The 14,444-nt window shown below is 50.5% G+C and overlaps 1 protein-coding gene across 2 annotated transcripts in view; it reads left to right on the top strand.

Moving 5' to 3' along the window:
* PTK7 (protein tyrosine kinase 7 (inactive)) overlaps positions 1-14,444 on the top strand; it is a 49,996-nt gene that overhangs the window by 23,093 nt on the left and 12,459 nt on the right. Inside the window, exons 2-5 of one of the 2 annotated variants that reach the window (XM_065058965.1) lie at positions 9,208-9,552; positions 10,850-11,143; positions 12,249-12,351; positions 12,806-12,996. In XM_065058965.1, the coding sequence (XP_064915037.1) occupies positions 9,519-9,552; positions 10,850-11,143; positions 12,249-12,351; positions 12,806-12,996 (622 nt within the window). In that variant the 5' untranslated portion in view covers positions 9,208-9,518. The remainder of the gene's footprint in view (positions 1-9,207; positions 9,553-10,849; positions 11,144-12,248; positions 12,352-12,805; positions 12,997-14,444) is intronic. The other variant, XM_065058966.1, reaches the window with a different exon arrangement.

Raw genomic sequence — 14,444 nt, 5'->3', positions numbered from 1 at the left:
TGGATCAGTAAATCCTGTGGGAGATTTGAGGAATTTTCTTGAAGTTAATGTGTGGATGGGTTTCTATTAGATGTAGATTTGTTATTAAACTAGTCAGGCCCAAAGGAATTTCAAGGGCGCTTCAGAAAGCTGAAAACAGGACCTGCTGTGGGAGTGAGGCAGTTCTACAATAACAGGGCCTCCTCAACAAGATGTAAATCAACAGACCTATTAGCAGTGAGACTCAGGCGCGTGGACAGGTTGTGAACATAGACAATATCCAGTTAGCTAATGCATGCTTGGAGCATTGACACGTGATCGGGAAATAACTGCATATATAAGGAGGCTTGTTTCTGTAATAAATGGCTTCACTTGAATTCATATTGGATTGTGTGGAGTCCATGATTTTTTGCTCTCGCAAAATCCCACCTGGAATGTTGCATGTCTGGGTGCTTTGCAATTGAAACTTTGTTCCTGGATGCAAATAGCAGTGGTACAGTCTGATTCAACATGGCCCTCCATTGAGCATGTGGTGGTATGATAACTGGTTTGAAGTGATGGTATGCAGGCATCACATCTTCTGCAAGTCCAGAGCAAATCGCACTGAAAGTGAGAGGTTGGGTGCTTGTCTGAGCAGACCCATGCTCTCAGAGCAGGGCTGTTGGGTCCAGGTGTGTGTTACAACTGTAGGGCCAGATAGATGGTGTTTTCCCAAGTCTTGATCCACCCTAGCATGACCATGCTGTGTTTATCCCAGACCTGGAGCTTCTAGGTGTTGGTGAAATTCCTCCCAGCTCATGAAGCCAAAGCTGCTGTAGCTGAGCGTATTTTGGAAAGGCTGCTTTGTACCCATCTAGTTGTGTTGTGGACTCAAATAGGAATTATTTTTTTTCCTGGGTTTATGTTGAGTTTTTGGTTTTACTTTAACTGGAGTGGGAAATGACATAGGTTTTAAAGGCTGATGTGATGGGTGCCCAAAGATGTTCCAGATGTTGGACTTGATCAGACTAAGCCTGTCGTGTTCAGAGCTCCTTGCCTGCATCAAACCATTTCCATCTGGCCTGGTGGGAGCGGTTTATTGCAACTCGACCCATCTGAAAAGCTTCCTCAACTGGAATCTCTTGCATGGCAAAACATGCTGGCGGGAAATGATTTGGAGATGCAAATGTCTCTGGGTGTTTGGCTTAGCTGCTAAGCAGTGATATAGGCTGTGTGCGGAGCAGACATGCTCTGAGCAGCTGCTTTATTTGGCTATAGGGACTGACCTGTGAGTTGGCGGGATTGTTTGTGTTATTAAACGTGACTTTTCTTACCTGCTTCTACAGGTTCAGCTGGCACAAATGATCCTGCTGGCTCTGTGTTTGTGATCAGGAGGGGAGTCAAAACTGACCCACGTGTTGTTCCCAGTCCTTGCATGCCAGAAATCTGCTTTTATTAGGAGCGTGTTCATAATGAACTGTGCCAGGAAACACATGGCTTGCTCGAGCCCTGAATGGGAGGTCTGTACGGGGCCCTGTGGTTGCTGAGAGCCTCGCGAGGACAAAGAGCAGATACTGGCATGTGTTACTTTCTCTGTGGCAGCTTGCATCCTCTGGGCTGCAGTGGATGGGGAGCAGGATATGGGATCAAGGTACTAAGTGCTTCCCTGGTCTGGTGACAGCAGTGAAGGCAGGACAAGAGGCCAGGCAAGTAGTTTTACTGCATGCTGCTGTTTGTGGCTCCACCAGCCTGGGGAGGGCTGGCTTATTTCTCTGCAGATGTGGCTGTTTGCAGCGGAGGCTGTATTGGAAGGAGCCTGGGCACCGTGGGCAAGCAAAAAAGTGCTGATAATACCTTGGGATGACGATCGTGAATGGGGAAGGGAGAGAAAAGATGTCACGCGTGGATCCATTGGGGCTCACGTCTCACAGGGACAGTGGGGCTGTGCATGCTCTCGTGAGACCCCATCTGGAGTACTGCGTACCTGGAGCCCTCAGTACAGGAAAGACATGGACCTGTTGGGGAGGGTCCAGAGGAGGCCACACAATAAAATGATCAGAGGAATAGAACAGCTCTGCTGTGAGGACAGGCTGAGAGAGTTGGGGTTGTTCAGCCTGGAGAACAGAAGTCTTCAGGGAGACCTTGTTGTGGCCTTTTGGTATTTGAAAGGGGTCTGCAAGAAAGATGGGGATGGACTTTTTAGCAGGGCCTGTTGTGACAGGACAAGGTGTAATGGTTTTAAACTAAAAGAGGGGAGATTTAGATTGGACTCGAGGAAGAAATTGCTTACAATAAGGTTGGTGAAACACTGGCCCAGATTGTCCAGAGAGGTGGTTGATGCCCCATCCCTGGAAACATTCAAGGCCAGGCTGGACAGGGCTCTGAGCAACCTGATGTGGTTGAAGATGCTCATTGCAGGGGCGTGGACTAGATGACCTTTGAAGGTCTCTTCCAGCCCAAACTATTCTATGATTCTATGCTTTGCCTGGCTGTGGCAGGAAGGAAGGGCTGTCAGATGAGAGCTGCAATCCTGAGCATTCGCAGCACTTCAGTGTCTGGAACGTTGCTCCCCTGTAAGAACTGCTGCCAAACCTGCATGGGCTGAGTTGCTGGTGAAGAGCTCACACCCATTACGTGAGGAGTTAAACCTGCCTGTGGTGAGTGGAGCCTTGTTCTCACAGGGAGCTTGGGGCTTCCTCTGGACCAGCAAGCTTGGGATGCTCCATCCAGCCCAGTGATTTGATTGCCTAACTTTTAGAAGCAAGCTGGGGCTTGAACCCAAAGTCTTCTGATCCAAGAGTGGCTAAAACCAAAGCCCTCACATTGGAGCTATTCCTAAGGACTTGGCAACAGAACAAGTTGCTGCCTGCAGACAGTGATGTTTAATAAATTGCTCCCAAAGACAAGACCTGTTTGATAGTTCTTTTTGGGAATGTTTTATTGAAATCTGTGAGAGTCCAGGACCCCCAACTCCAACATGATCCTGGCTGTGCCTTTTGTGGCCTTGGGATGGAGCACAGGTCGCAGTCTTTTCTGAAAACATGTCTCTGGTTATCTCTGACAACCGACTTCTGCTCTGGCCTGACGTATTTGCTGGAGAACATGGTGATAAATCACTCCCGTGTTTATGGCTGTCCATGTCCATCCCATGTTGAGCTTCTTTGGGACATGGGACCTGAGTGTGAGCTTCTCAGTCCCTTCTGCTAAGGTTTGATGCTCTTTTCCAGGGGGTCTCTGTAGCTGTGGCCTGGGTTGTTGGCTTTGCTTGGGGTTAGCAGCAGCTAAACAGCTGAGGGATGTGATGGCAGCTTCAAAGCAATGCTCTACCTGCATCTTTTTTGCCTTTTTACAGGTCTATGGAGCTCAGAGCAAGTGCTGCAGAGTGATATCCATCCAGAGTGTGTTAGCTTAGTCAAACCTCCTTTTTTTCCTTAGTGATTGATTCCTTGTTGAAGATGAATAGCCTTTGTTGCTGCTGGGATGATTGCACAAGCTTTGTTTCCTCAATGGCCTGAGCAATGGCAGTGGCAAAAGCGTAAAGGTCATAGTATAGATATGGTGGGCTGCTGATAAGTTGGCTGTGGATTCCCAGGTGGCAAAAAGCTACTGCTGCCACCTTGCTTTGCTGAGGTTTGTTAATTAGCTGACACATCCAGAGCTAGTCACCTGATAGAAAGTGGTGAAAATGTCTCTTAATCCTGCTTTTTCAGTCTGAGGTTGAAGGACCACAGCCTGGGCATGGGCTTGGGCTATTCTCACTGCCCACCTCTAGTTAGTGGTGGGGGCTTGCCAGGTCACCCTTCTCTCTCCTAGCTCTGTCCCTGGCCTCCTTTCTGCACTATGTGGTTGCTGCAAAGTACCCAGGGCCTTCCCCAAGTGAGCTGCAGTGTTCCTTGGGTATTGCAAAGTGCCTTGCAGATTTGGGGAGCCAGGGAGTGCAGGCTCCCCACATGGATGCTGCCACAGTGCCTTCCTAGGGAGCATGGCATCTTTGCAAACTGTTAAAGAAAACAGACAGGAAACACACGTTTAACAGTGTGTTACAAAACTCTCTATCTAGTTTGGTGCTGAGGTGGTGGTGTAAATAGACCCAGCTACCACCTCAGGACTGAGACTTGTAAACTGGTTGTGTATCCCCGAGTAGCACTGGCTCCACAGTGGAAGTGGGACAACTGTGAGCTCCCCTGCTCTGGCATGGGAGAATTTGTGGTCCTCTCTGCTCTGAGAAGCCAGAACAGACAATGACTAGCTGTGCCAGAACAACTCCTTGAGGGAGCTGGCTGTGCCAGCTTTTGCAGCTACCTCCTTCTGTTGCATCTTGGTACCTATAGGTCTTCATTTTATTTGTTCTTTTTAAACAAGCTGTCCCCCTCCACAGCTGGGGCAGATCCAGTGCCTGCTGCTGGCAAGGGAGAAGAGGAAGAGGATGGCTGCCCTTTGAGGAGGAAAGATGCAGTTTGGGTGCTCTGGGCTTTGCTGCCCTGGACACTGCAGATGAGTTATAGTTCCTCTAATCTGCTGTTCCAAATGCAGAGCGCTAAAGGGGCTGCCTTGCACATCTGGCTGAGCTGAGCCAGAGTGAACTTTGCTGAAGCATCCCTGGAAGCTGGTCTGCAGAATGACGTTCCTGTGGCCTGGCTGTGGGGTGGGTCTAGGCTACAAGCTGCAGAAGCCCCACAGTGCTAGGTTTACTCTCCAAACCAGGAAACCTTAAGCTTGCATGAAGCCTTCTCCCAGATCCCATTCCCATGCTTTTAATTCCTCGTTTGGTTGCAGACAGCTTTGGGATTACTTATGTCCTTGCATCAGCTCTGGTGTCTTGGGAGGCTGATAACTGAGGCACTTTTGGGTACAAAGTGAAACAGATCCCTTAATTTTTCTGTCCTCTGTCCCAAGCACCCTTAGCTTGGTTAGGAGGTACCCAGGAGCTAGCACTGGGCATGCTCTCGGGGTGGGTGGCTTGAGGTTGAGGGGAGCATGGATCTGCCCTGGGGCTGGGGATGTGGGGCACTGCAGTGCACCCACAGCTCTGCTGGCACTGCAGCTGTGGCAAGTGCCTGCTGAGGCAGCCATCACCTGCTGGGACCTGTGCCGGCTTCTTTCCTCCTGCACCGGGTGGGCAGGGATCTGCCGTGCTGCAGCACAGGCCGCTGCTAGTCAGCTTGCCTGTGGCTTCCCCAGCATGGCTGTAGGTGAGTGAGACAGCAGGGGTGGGGGGCTGTGCAGCAGCTGAAGGCCTTGTGGTTGTGGCTGTATTTCCAAGTGATGTCATTAAGCAAGGAGACAATGATTTTTTGATTGCTTCAAGATGTGACTCAGCCTACCAGGAGGGACAGGACTGCCTGGTCTTCCCAGATCGCACAGTTGCTCTGCAGCACTGTCTTAGGGTTGGGCTACTGGGGTGTCCCCAGGTGAGCACTAGTGTGGGACTGGCACTATCATGTTAAGCGATGGATGGATGGATGTAAAACCCAGCTTAATGTTGAGGCCTGGCTGCCCCATGGCAGAGGCTCCCCGGGCAGTATCCATGATGCTCTCAGGCCCCTTGGTATGGTGCATGAGGTGGGCTGGGTGCTTTCACTGCCAGGCCAGGCTGTGCCAGAGCTGCAGACCCTCTTGTTGACTGCAGCCCTGAAAGTAGCCTTATAGCTGGCTGATTCCCCAGGAGTGATTTCTGCCACTCCATGCGTTTTCTGGCTGTGTTGCCATGATTACAAAGCCCAGCATCCCACAAGAGGGTGTGCCATCCATGAGGTTCATGTCCTTCTGTCCAGCTATCTCCACAGCACAGCGTGGGAGGACAGTGTCCAGCCTCAGAGGGGAGCATTGAGACACACAACTGGGCAGTTTGCTGCAACCTGTCCCCAGAACCATACAGTGTTTCTGTGCCTGGCAGGTACCAAACCTGGTGCTGCCCACATGGGAACAGGGATGTGGGATCCCCTGAAACTTCAGCCCCAGTTACCCAGTGCTAGCCCTCAGCTCTGCCATGGCTTCCTCAGATCCTTCTTACTCTTTTCATAGAATCATTTTGGTTGGAAGAGACCCTCAAGATCATAGAAGCCAGCTGTTAATCCAACACCAGCACTAAACCAATTCCCTAAGAACCTCATCCATGTGTCTCTTAAACACCTCCAGGGATGGTGACTCCACCACTTCCCTGGGCAGCCTGTTCCAATGCCTGACAACCCTTTCTGGGAAGAATTTTTTCCTAATATCCAATCTGAATCTCCCCTGGTGCAACTTGAGGCCATTTCTTCTTGTCCTATCACTTGTTACTTGGGAGATGAGACCAACACCCTCCATGTTACAACCTCCTTTCAGGTAGTTGTAGGCAGCAATAAGGTCTCCCCTCAGCCTCCTTTTCTCAGGCTAAACAGCCCCAGTTCCCTCAGCCGCTCCTCATAAGACTTGTGCTCCAGACCCTTCACCAGTATGGTGCATTTTCTTACAGCTCTGGCTGTTAAAACAGCAACACTATCTCTTGTTTTTTTAGCTCTGGAGAACAGCCCCAAACCAAAGCTATTCCCAGGCTGTACTGCAGTCTGCTGCCAAATTGCTGCAGTAGTGCTGTGTCTCTACCATGGGGCTGGGTTATTTTTGCTGGAGATGTGGAGAGCCCTTTGCTTTCTGGCAAGCTCACAGGATTGAAAACTTGCCCTGCAGAGCTTCAGGCAGCAGTGGATAACTTCATAGGGTTGCTCACAAAGTCTTTCCTGGATGCGGCTTTACTGGTTTTGTTACCCTGAAATGCTCTGCACATGATCAGTCCACTGTGGTCCTTGGAGAAGGCTTCAGTGGCCCAGTCCTGGGGACATCCCAAGCCCCAAAAGTGAATTGAGATACACTGGGTAGAAATTCGGGTTGGCAATGCAGGTGTTAGTGTTTTTCCTGGGAGGCTGCTATTTGCCTCCTTGAATAAATGAAATTAGTTTTGAGCATGGGGATATCTCTGCATGAAGGATGTTGTATTGCGTTCAGATCTTTGCTGTAAGTATGCTCACAGAGCCAGAGTGTAATCCGAGCTGCCTCTTCTCTCTGTCCTTGTGCATCCTGCAGATGATTTTCTCTTTGGTGGGCGGGAATGATACCCTGGGGACCTGTATGTACCAGTGCAACTTCCCTCTGCAGTTCCCTTAACCTTCATCTGTTACCCTAACTGGAGAGTTTTGCATTTCAATTAAATGTCCTTTGGGTAAAACACCACTGTGTGTTTTCAAGTGTGCTGCATTTCAGATCTCTTTATCTAATTTGGCTGAAGCTTTCCTGAAAAGCTTTCTGTACCCACATTTGAAATGGTTTTAGGCCAGAAACGTGTTGAGGGTTTCTTTTTCTCCCAAGCAAAGCGGGGCTTGTGTCAAACACATATGCAGAGAGCGGGTGTTTGCGAGGACACACATTTGGGGTTGCTGCTTGCTGCTGGCTTTGTGAGACTGTGGCTGTCCCAGCTGTGTTACTAGAGAATTCTGAACCGGTTTGGCCTTGCTAAGCTGACTTCCAATAAACTTGCTTTTTGCTGGCTATTTTTTGGGGTGGCTCTAGCTAAAGGAAGAGAAAGAGTCATTTTGGTTCTTTCAGTAATTCCTTGCAATGAGGCCCAGCCCAAATTAGCTCATGAAAGCCACAGTAGAAATATGCTTTTGTGAAGGTGCCCAGGTGCTGCAAGAACCCTCTCATCTGCTGGTTCTGGCAGCTTCCAGTGGCTAAGCCATGCATGACCATGGCTCTGACACGCAGTGGTGCTGGGAGGTCCACTATCTGGGTGAGTGGAACAAGCAGAGGCATTTTGTTATTCATTCAGAACAGGTAGTGATGTCTGTTTGCTTTATACAGGTTTTACCTAAATTCTGGCATAAAGACGTCCCACACAGCCCTCTGCTTGGATAGGTTTCTTGAGCCTCTGTCTCAAAAGCCCAGATGAGATGGAAGGGGACGTGTGAACCCTGCTGCCTACAACCTTTTCCTGGACAAGGGCTGCACAAATTTCCCGTCTCCAAACACTGGGCCCTGGTGCTCTAGATTTAGAATACTGTGAAAAGCTGTGTCCAGCTCTGGATTTCTGATGTCTTCCAGCCCAAAACATCTGGACCACACCTAGCTGCTACTGGTCTTTCACAGAATCACAGAATGATTTGAGTTGGAAGGGACCTCTGGAGATCATCTAGTCCAACCCACCTGCTAAATCATGTTCATCTAGAGCAGATCACAGAGGAATGAGTCCAGGCAGGTTTTGAATGTCTCCAGAGAAGGAGACTCCACAACCTCTCTGGGCAGCCTGTTCCAGTGCTCTACCACCCTCACTGTGAAGAAGTTTCTCCTGATGTTTAGGTGGAACCTGCTGTGTTTCAATCTGTGCCCTTTGGGCACCACTGAAAAGAGTCTGGTCCCATCCTCTTGACACATACCCTTGAGATATTTATAAGCATAAATAAGACCCCTCTCAGCCTTCTCTTCTCCAGGCTGAACACACCCAGCTGTCTCGGTCTTTCCTCATAAGAAAGATGCTCTGGACCCCTCATCATCTTTGTAGCTCTCTGCTGGACTTTCTTCAGTAGTTCCTTGTCCTTTTTAAACTGAAGAGCTCAGAACTGAACACAGTACTCTAGATGTGGCCTCACCAGGGCAGAATAGAGGGGGAGGATAACCTCCCTCGGCCTGCTGGCCACACTCTTTGTAATGCACCCCGGGATACCATTGGCCTTCTTGGCCACAGGGGCACATTGTTTACTCATGGTCAACCTGTTGTCTACCAGAACTCCCAGGTCCTTCTCTGTAGTGCTGCTTTCCAGCAGGTCAACCCCTAACCTGGACTGCTGCATGGGGTTATTCCTCCCTTGGTGCAGGACCCTGCGCTTGCCTCTGTTGAATTTCACTAGATTCTTCTCTTCCCAGTCCTCCATCGTGTCCAGGTCATGCTGAATGGCAGCACAGCCTTCTGGTGTATCAGCCACTCCTCCCAGTATCATAGCAAACTTGCTGAGGGTATGCTCAGTCTCTTCATTCAGGGATGGATTCTTTGCAGCCCAAATCTGATAAATAGTTGGGACAGTGGTTTCCAGCACGTGCAGGCAGTCCATCCATGGCACCTTGGATACTATTGTCAAAACAGAACACAAGTTTATGGGTTTTTATTGTACGTTAGCACTTATTTCTTTGGTTTCCTTTTGCTTTGGCTTTTGTACTTGTTCTCATGAGGTGTTAATCACAAAAATCTCACTTGAGCTGAAATAGTTGTGTCTGTTTCCCTAGGATGGAAGATAAGGACATAAAAATTTCTCCCCTTTCTCTGGGGAACTGGATCCCAGTGTTTCCTGACACCTTGTAAAATCCCTGCTTCCAATGTGGAGCTTGCTGCCAAGCCTTCATCATGTCCCCTGTCCACAAAGCCACGTCCTCCTGCCTGGACGTGGGAGATGCTGAGGCAACAGGAGGCATGTGGGGAGGCTGTTGAAGCTCTCAACTGACCAGCGCTGAGTGAAATGCAATTGTGCTGGCCCTTTTTTGTACAAACTCCAGGCAGGATGATGCAGCTGACCCTCCAAAGATGAACTGCCCTTCAGATGGGCTTGGATTCTGCTCGTGTAACTCATCCAGGTGACCACTTTCTGAAGCTGTTTTCCTTGCGGTGGTGGGAATGCACTGTTTTGACCACTTTCTTGTTGGCCTTCATGAGAGATTTCTTCTTAAGATGCTTGAAATCTGCCTGGCTTGGCTTCTTTCCTTGCAGAGTGCAGTGCTGGGAACCAAGTCCAACAGCGACCGGTATGTGCTGGATTGGCCTTTGTCTGCTTTCCATTCTGCAGCCATTTGGCCACAGAGCTGAGTGCCTGCATGGCTGCTGCAGCCAGACTACAGCCAGATTTAGGAATAGGCAAGCACGGTCCTTGGCAGCCACATCAGGCGATGCCCAGGGAAGCACTGGTTTCTCTGCCTCTGGGACCCTCAGCTCTTGGGTGAAGGTTAGGGTGTGAAGGAGGGTTCTTGGGCTTTTCAACCGCTGCAGAGAGGTGCTTCCAGCTCTCCAGAGACACCCCATGGCCTCTATCAACCATGGTGGGGTCAACCGTTGGAATTCCTTGTTTCCACTCCTACTTGCAAGTGGGCTGAGTGCCCAGCACAATCTTGGGGTGTCACTTCTGTATCCTTTTGTGCTGTGCTCCAGCAGCTGCTGTGTTATTTCCATGGGCAATCCTTGTTCCAAACCATTTTTTTTTCTCGGTAATTTCTGAGGATGTGGAGGTGAGATGGAGACGTGATCACAAGGGGAGAAGCTTTGAGGAAAGCCTAGAAAGAGTCTATGAGTGTTTCTGATTTGGGCCAATCTTGACGCATGGCTGGGACTTATGTCCCAAAAAAAACAGGACAAGAGGAGCTCAAAGAAACATCTGTACTGCCCAGGAAGCTACTTGCTCTCTGGTGTTTTCATGACTGTCTTTCTGGCTCATACACTGTTCAGGCTGGAAGTCCAGCACTCATAGAATCATATAATAGTTTGGGTTGGAAGGGACCTTCAAAGATCATCTAGTCCAACCCCCTCCAATGAGCAGCGACATCTTCAGCAAGAAATACTCAGCAGTGGTTCAGGAGAGCTTACTCCTGACACCCATGTCCCCAGGGAGCAGAGCACTCTCCTTGGCTTGTAGCAAGCTCAGGCAGCCCTGTCCCAGTGATTGTTGGAGAGACAGCCTCAGAGTGACTGTTCTAGAATCTGAGCACACATCTGTCTAAACTCCCACTCAGGGATGGTGTTTGGCACATGTGCTTTGGGGTGTGTTTCATGTAGCATGGCGGGTTCAACAGTCTGGAGACCCTTGAGAAGAGCTCGTGCTCACCTACTCCCTTCTTCCCAATGCCTGTGCTCTAAATGTGCCCTTCTTTTTCTGTCTTGCAGCTGTGGGGACTCGGGCAATGATCCATTTCACCAAGGAGCCCTACTCCCAGGATGCCCTGCATGGCCGCAGTGCGATCCTCCGCTGTGAGGTGAAGGAACCAGCCAATGTGGAGTTCGAATGGCTGCAGAATGGGCTCCCCATTGAGGACACGGATCAGCGCTTCAAGGAAGGCAGCAACCTGCAGTTTGCTGCTGTTGATCGGCACCGGGATGCTGGGGACTTCCAGTGCATGGCGAGGAACTTGCTCACTGGGGAAGAGGCTCGCACAGCCAATGCATCTTTCAATATCAAGTGTGAGTGTGGGGTGAGGGCAGCCAGGAACACACCACAGTCGAGTGCTGCCCACCAAGGACAGGGCAAACCACTAACCTGGGAGGGCCCAAGACTGGGAACAGCTTTACCAGGCTGCTTCCTAATGTGTATGTGGGTGGTGGTCATACAGGACATCCAGCTGCCATGTCCTTTGTACCTTCTAGGCCATTTGTATCTTCTGATGTCCCCAAGGCTGTCAGAGATGCTTTCTTCCGCTGCCTTCCCTGTTTGTATATATGAAATGGGGATGTGACTGCACCAAGTGTGTCCTAAACGCTGCAGATCTTTTCAGAGCCCCACTTATCCCTCACAGAACAGCTACACAGGGCAAAATGTGACATTTACAGGGTGGGCGTTTCTTTTGCTCCATGTAGGCTTAAGGCAAATCATATCTTGGGCTGCATCAAAAGGAGCGTGGCCAGCAGGTCGAGGAAGGTGATTCTGCCCCTCTGCTCTGGTGAGACCCCACCTGGAGTCCTGTGTCCAGCTCTGGAGCCCTCAGTACAGGAAAGACATGGACCTGTTGGAGAGGGACAGAGGAGGCCACAAAAATGATCAGAGGGCTGGAACCGCTCTGCTGTGAGGACAGTCTGAGAGAGTTGGGGTTGTTCATCCTGGAAAAGAGAAGGCTCCAGGGAGACCTTATTGTGGCCTTTAAGTACTGAAAAGGGGCCTCTAAGAAAGATGAGGACAGACTTTTTAGCTGAGCCTGTTACATTAGGACATGGGGTAATGGTTTTAAAGTAGGCGGGCGGATGTTCATGCCAGACATGAGGAAGAAGATTTTTACACTGAGGGTGATGAAACAGTGGCCCAGGTTGCCCAGAGAGGTGGTAGATGCTCCATCCCTGGAAACATTCAAGGCCAGGCTGGAGGGGGCTCTGAGCAACCTGATCTAGTTGAAGATGTCCCTGCTCATTGAAGGGGTTGGACTAGATGACCTTTGGTAGGTCCCTTCCAACCCGAACTATTCTGTGATTCTATGCTTGTGCCTTTGCTGCCTGCTCTGACTATTACTGAGTTGGCATCCACCTGGGCTCTGTAGGTTTGGAGAGCCATCTGTTTTGATATTCTTTGATCCTGCAGGGATTGAGACAGGCAATGTGGTGCTGAAGCAGCCGGCCAGCGTAGCTGAGATTCAGCCATCCTCCACAGTGGTCCTGCGGTGTCACATTGATGGCCACCCGCGGTAAGGGTTGCCTTCCAAGGAATGGACTCTGTCAGGGGTCCCCCTGCATCTCCTCTGCCTGCTCTTCCCTTCTCTCTCTGTCTTTCTCTCCTCTCTCCTGTGAGGATTCAGTAGAGTCTAGGGAAGGCGAAAGACAGGATTGAGCCTGTGGCTGAGCCCCGGGGGAGAAGGAAAATGGCTTCCTCTGAGCCTCATAGCGAGGAGCACAGTAAGGACGGGCTGCCACAGTCCAGTCACTGAGCTGCTTGGTGTGCTGCAGTCACTCCGTTGCTTTCCAGTCGTGTCCCGTCCACTTGGCTGCATGTCTCATGGCTTTGTGTCTGTGTCGGGGACATCAGTGGGGACGGAGAGCCAGCGACATGGGCCATCTCTGGGCTTTCTCCTCTGCACACGTGCTCTCTAGGGAGCCCTGCTGGTGCCCTGCACCCCTTCACCCTCTTGTCCTGTCTTGCAGCCCTGCATGGCAGTGGTTTCGGGATGGTACCTCCCTCCCTGACGGCCGCAGTACCTATATTGTCAGCAACAAGGAGCGAACGCTGACCCTCCAGAATGCCAGCCCTGACGACAATGGTCTCTACTACTGCTGTGCCCGCAGTGCTGTCGGCTCTATCTGCAGCCAGAACAACTTCACACTGAATATCATTGGTGAGTTGTGTCCTGGCTGCTCAGGGCTGAGGGCTCAGCTGTTTTACTGTTTTGCTGAGGGTCCCCCCTCTGCTGCAGGATGGGAGTCAGGCTGCAGGGGAAGTGTCAGGCTGGTGTGGTTTTATATATGTGAATCCTCTTTCCAGAGACAGGCCTGGCACACCTGGCTGTGTTTGAACCTTACCCTGTCTGCAGGTGTAAATTTGCCCCTGCATCTTTCTGGAGCAGATGTATGGTCAATGTAATGCTCAATGGCACAGTGTCTGGATGGACACCAGTGACAAGTGATGTCCCTCAGAGGTCCATATTGGGACCAGTATACTTAATATCCTCATCAGTGACACAGACATTGGGATAGAATGCACCCTCAGCAAGTTTGCAGATGGCGCCAAGCTGAGTGGTGCAATTGACATGTCTGAGGGATGGGATACGATCCAGAGGGACCTGGACAAGCACAAGAAGTGGGGCCATAGGAACCTCATGAGGTTCAACAAGGCAAAGTGCAAGGTCCTGCACCTGGGTCATTGCAACCCCTGATGTCAATGGAGGCTGAGAAATGAAGGGATTGAGAGCAACCCTGAGGAAAAGGACTTGGGGATACTGGTAGATGGAAGATTGGACAAGAGCCAGCAATGTGCGCTTGCAGCCCGGAAGGCACATCTTATCTTGGGCTGCATCAAAAGGAGCGTGGCCAGCAGGTCGAGGGAGGTGATTCTGCCCCTCTGCTCTGCTCTGGTGAGACCCCACCTGGAGTTCTGTGTCCAGCTCTGGAGCCCTCAGTACAGGAAAGACATGGACCTATTGGAGAGGGGCCAGAGGAGGCCACAAAAATGATCAGAGGGCTGGAACAGCTCTGCTGTGAGGACAGGCTGAGAAGTTGGGGTTGTTCAGCCTGGAGAAGAGAAGGCTCCAGGGAAACATTATTGTGGCCTTTCAGTACTGAAAAGGGGCCTCTAAGAAAGATGAGGACAGACATTTTAGCAGGGCCTGTTGTGATAGGACAAGGGGTAATGGTTTTAAACTGAAAGAGGGGAGATTCAGGCCAGACATGAGGAAGAGATTTTTTACAGTGAAGGTGGTGAAACACTAGCCCAGGTTGCCCAGAGATGTGGTAGATGCCCCATTCCTAGAGACATTCAAGGCCGGGCTGGACAGGTCTCTGAGCACACTGATCTGGTTGAAGATGTCCCTGCTCATTGCAGTGGGGTTGGACTAGATGACCTTCCAATCCAAACTATTCTGTGATTCTCTGAAACTGGAGCACCAGGGTTTTCCCTCCTTTAATAAGATTTGGATCCTGGAGGCTGTAGGTGCTGCTGGTTTTGGCACTCTGATGTTGTGTGAGTGAGACACCATGTTGGCCTTTGGAGGCGAGGCCCAGAGAAAGCAGGAGATGTTATCATTGGAGAGGTGTTTGGAATTGAATTGGACAAGGGAATTTGATGTCC

The sequence above is a fragment of the Columba livia genome, chromosome 3, assembly GCF_036013475.1.
Source record: "Columba livia isolate bColLiv1 breed racing homer chromosome 3, bColLiv1.pat.W.v2, whole genome shotgun sequence".
In the NCBI taxonomy this organism is placed as follows: Eukaryota; Metazoa; Chordata; class Aves; order Columbiformes; family Columbidae; genus Columba; species Columba livia.
The sequence above is the reverse complement of the archived record's forward strand: the minus strand, read 5'-3'. Positions and strand labels throughout refer to the sequence as shown.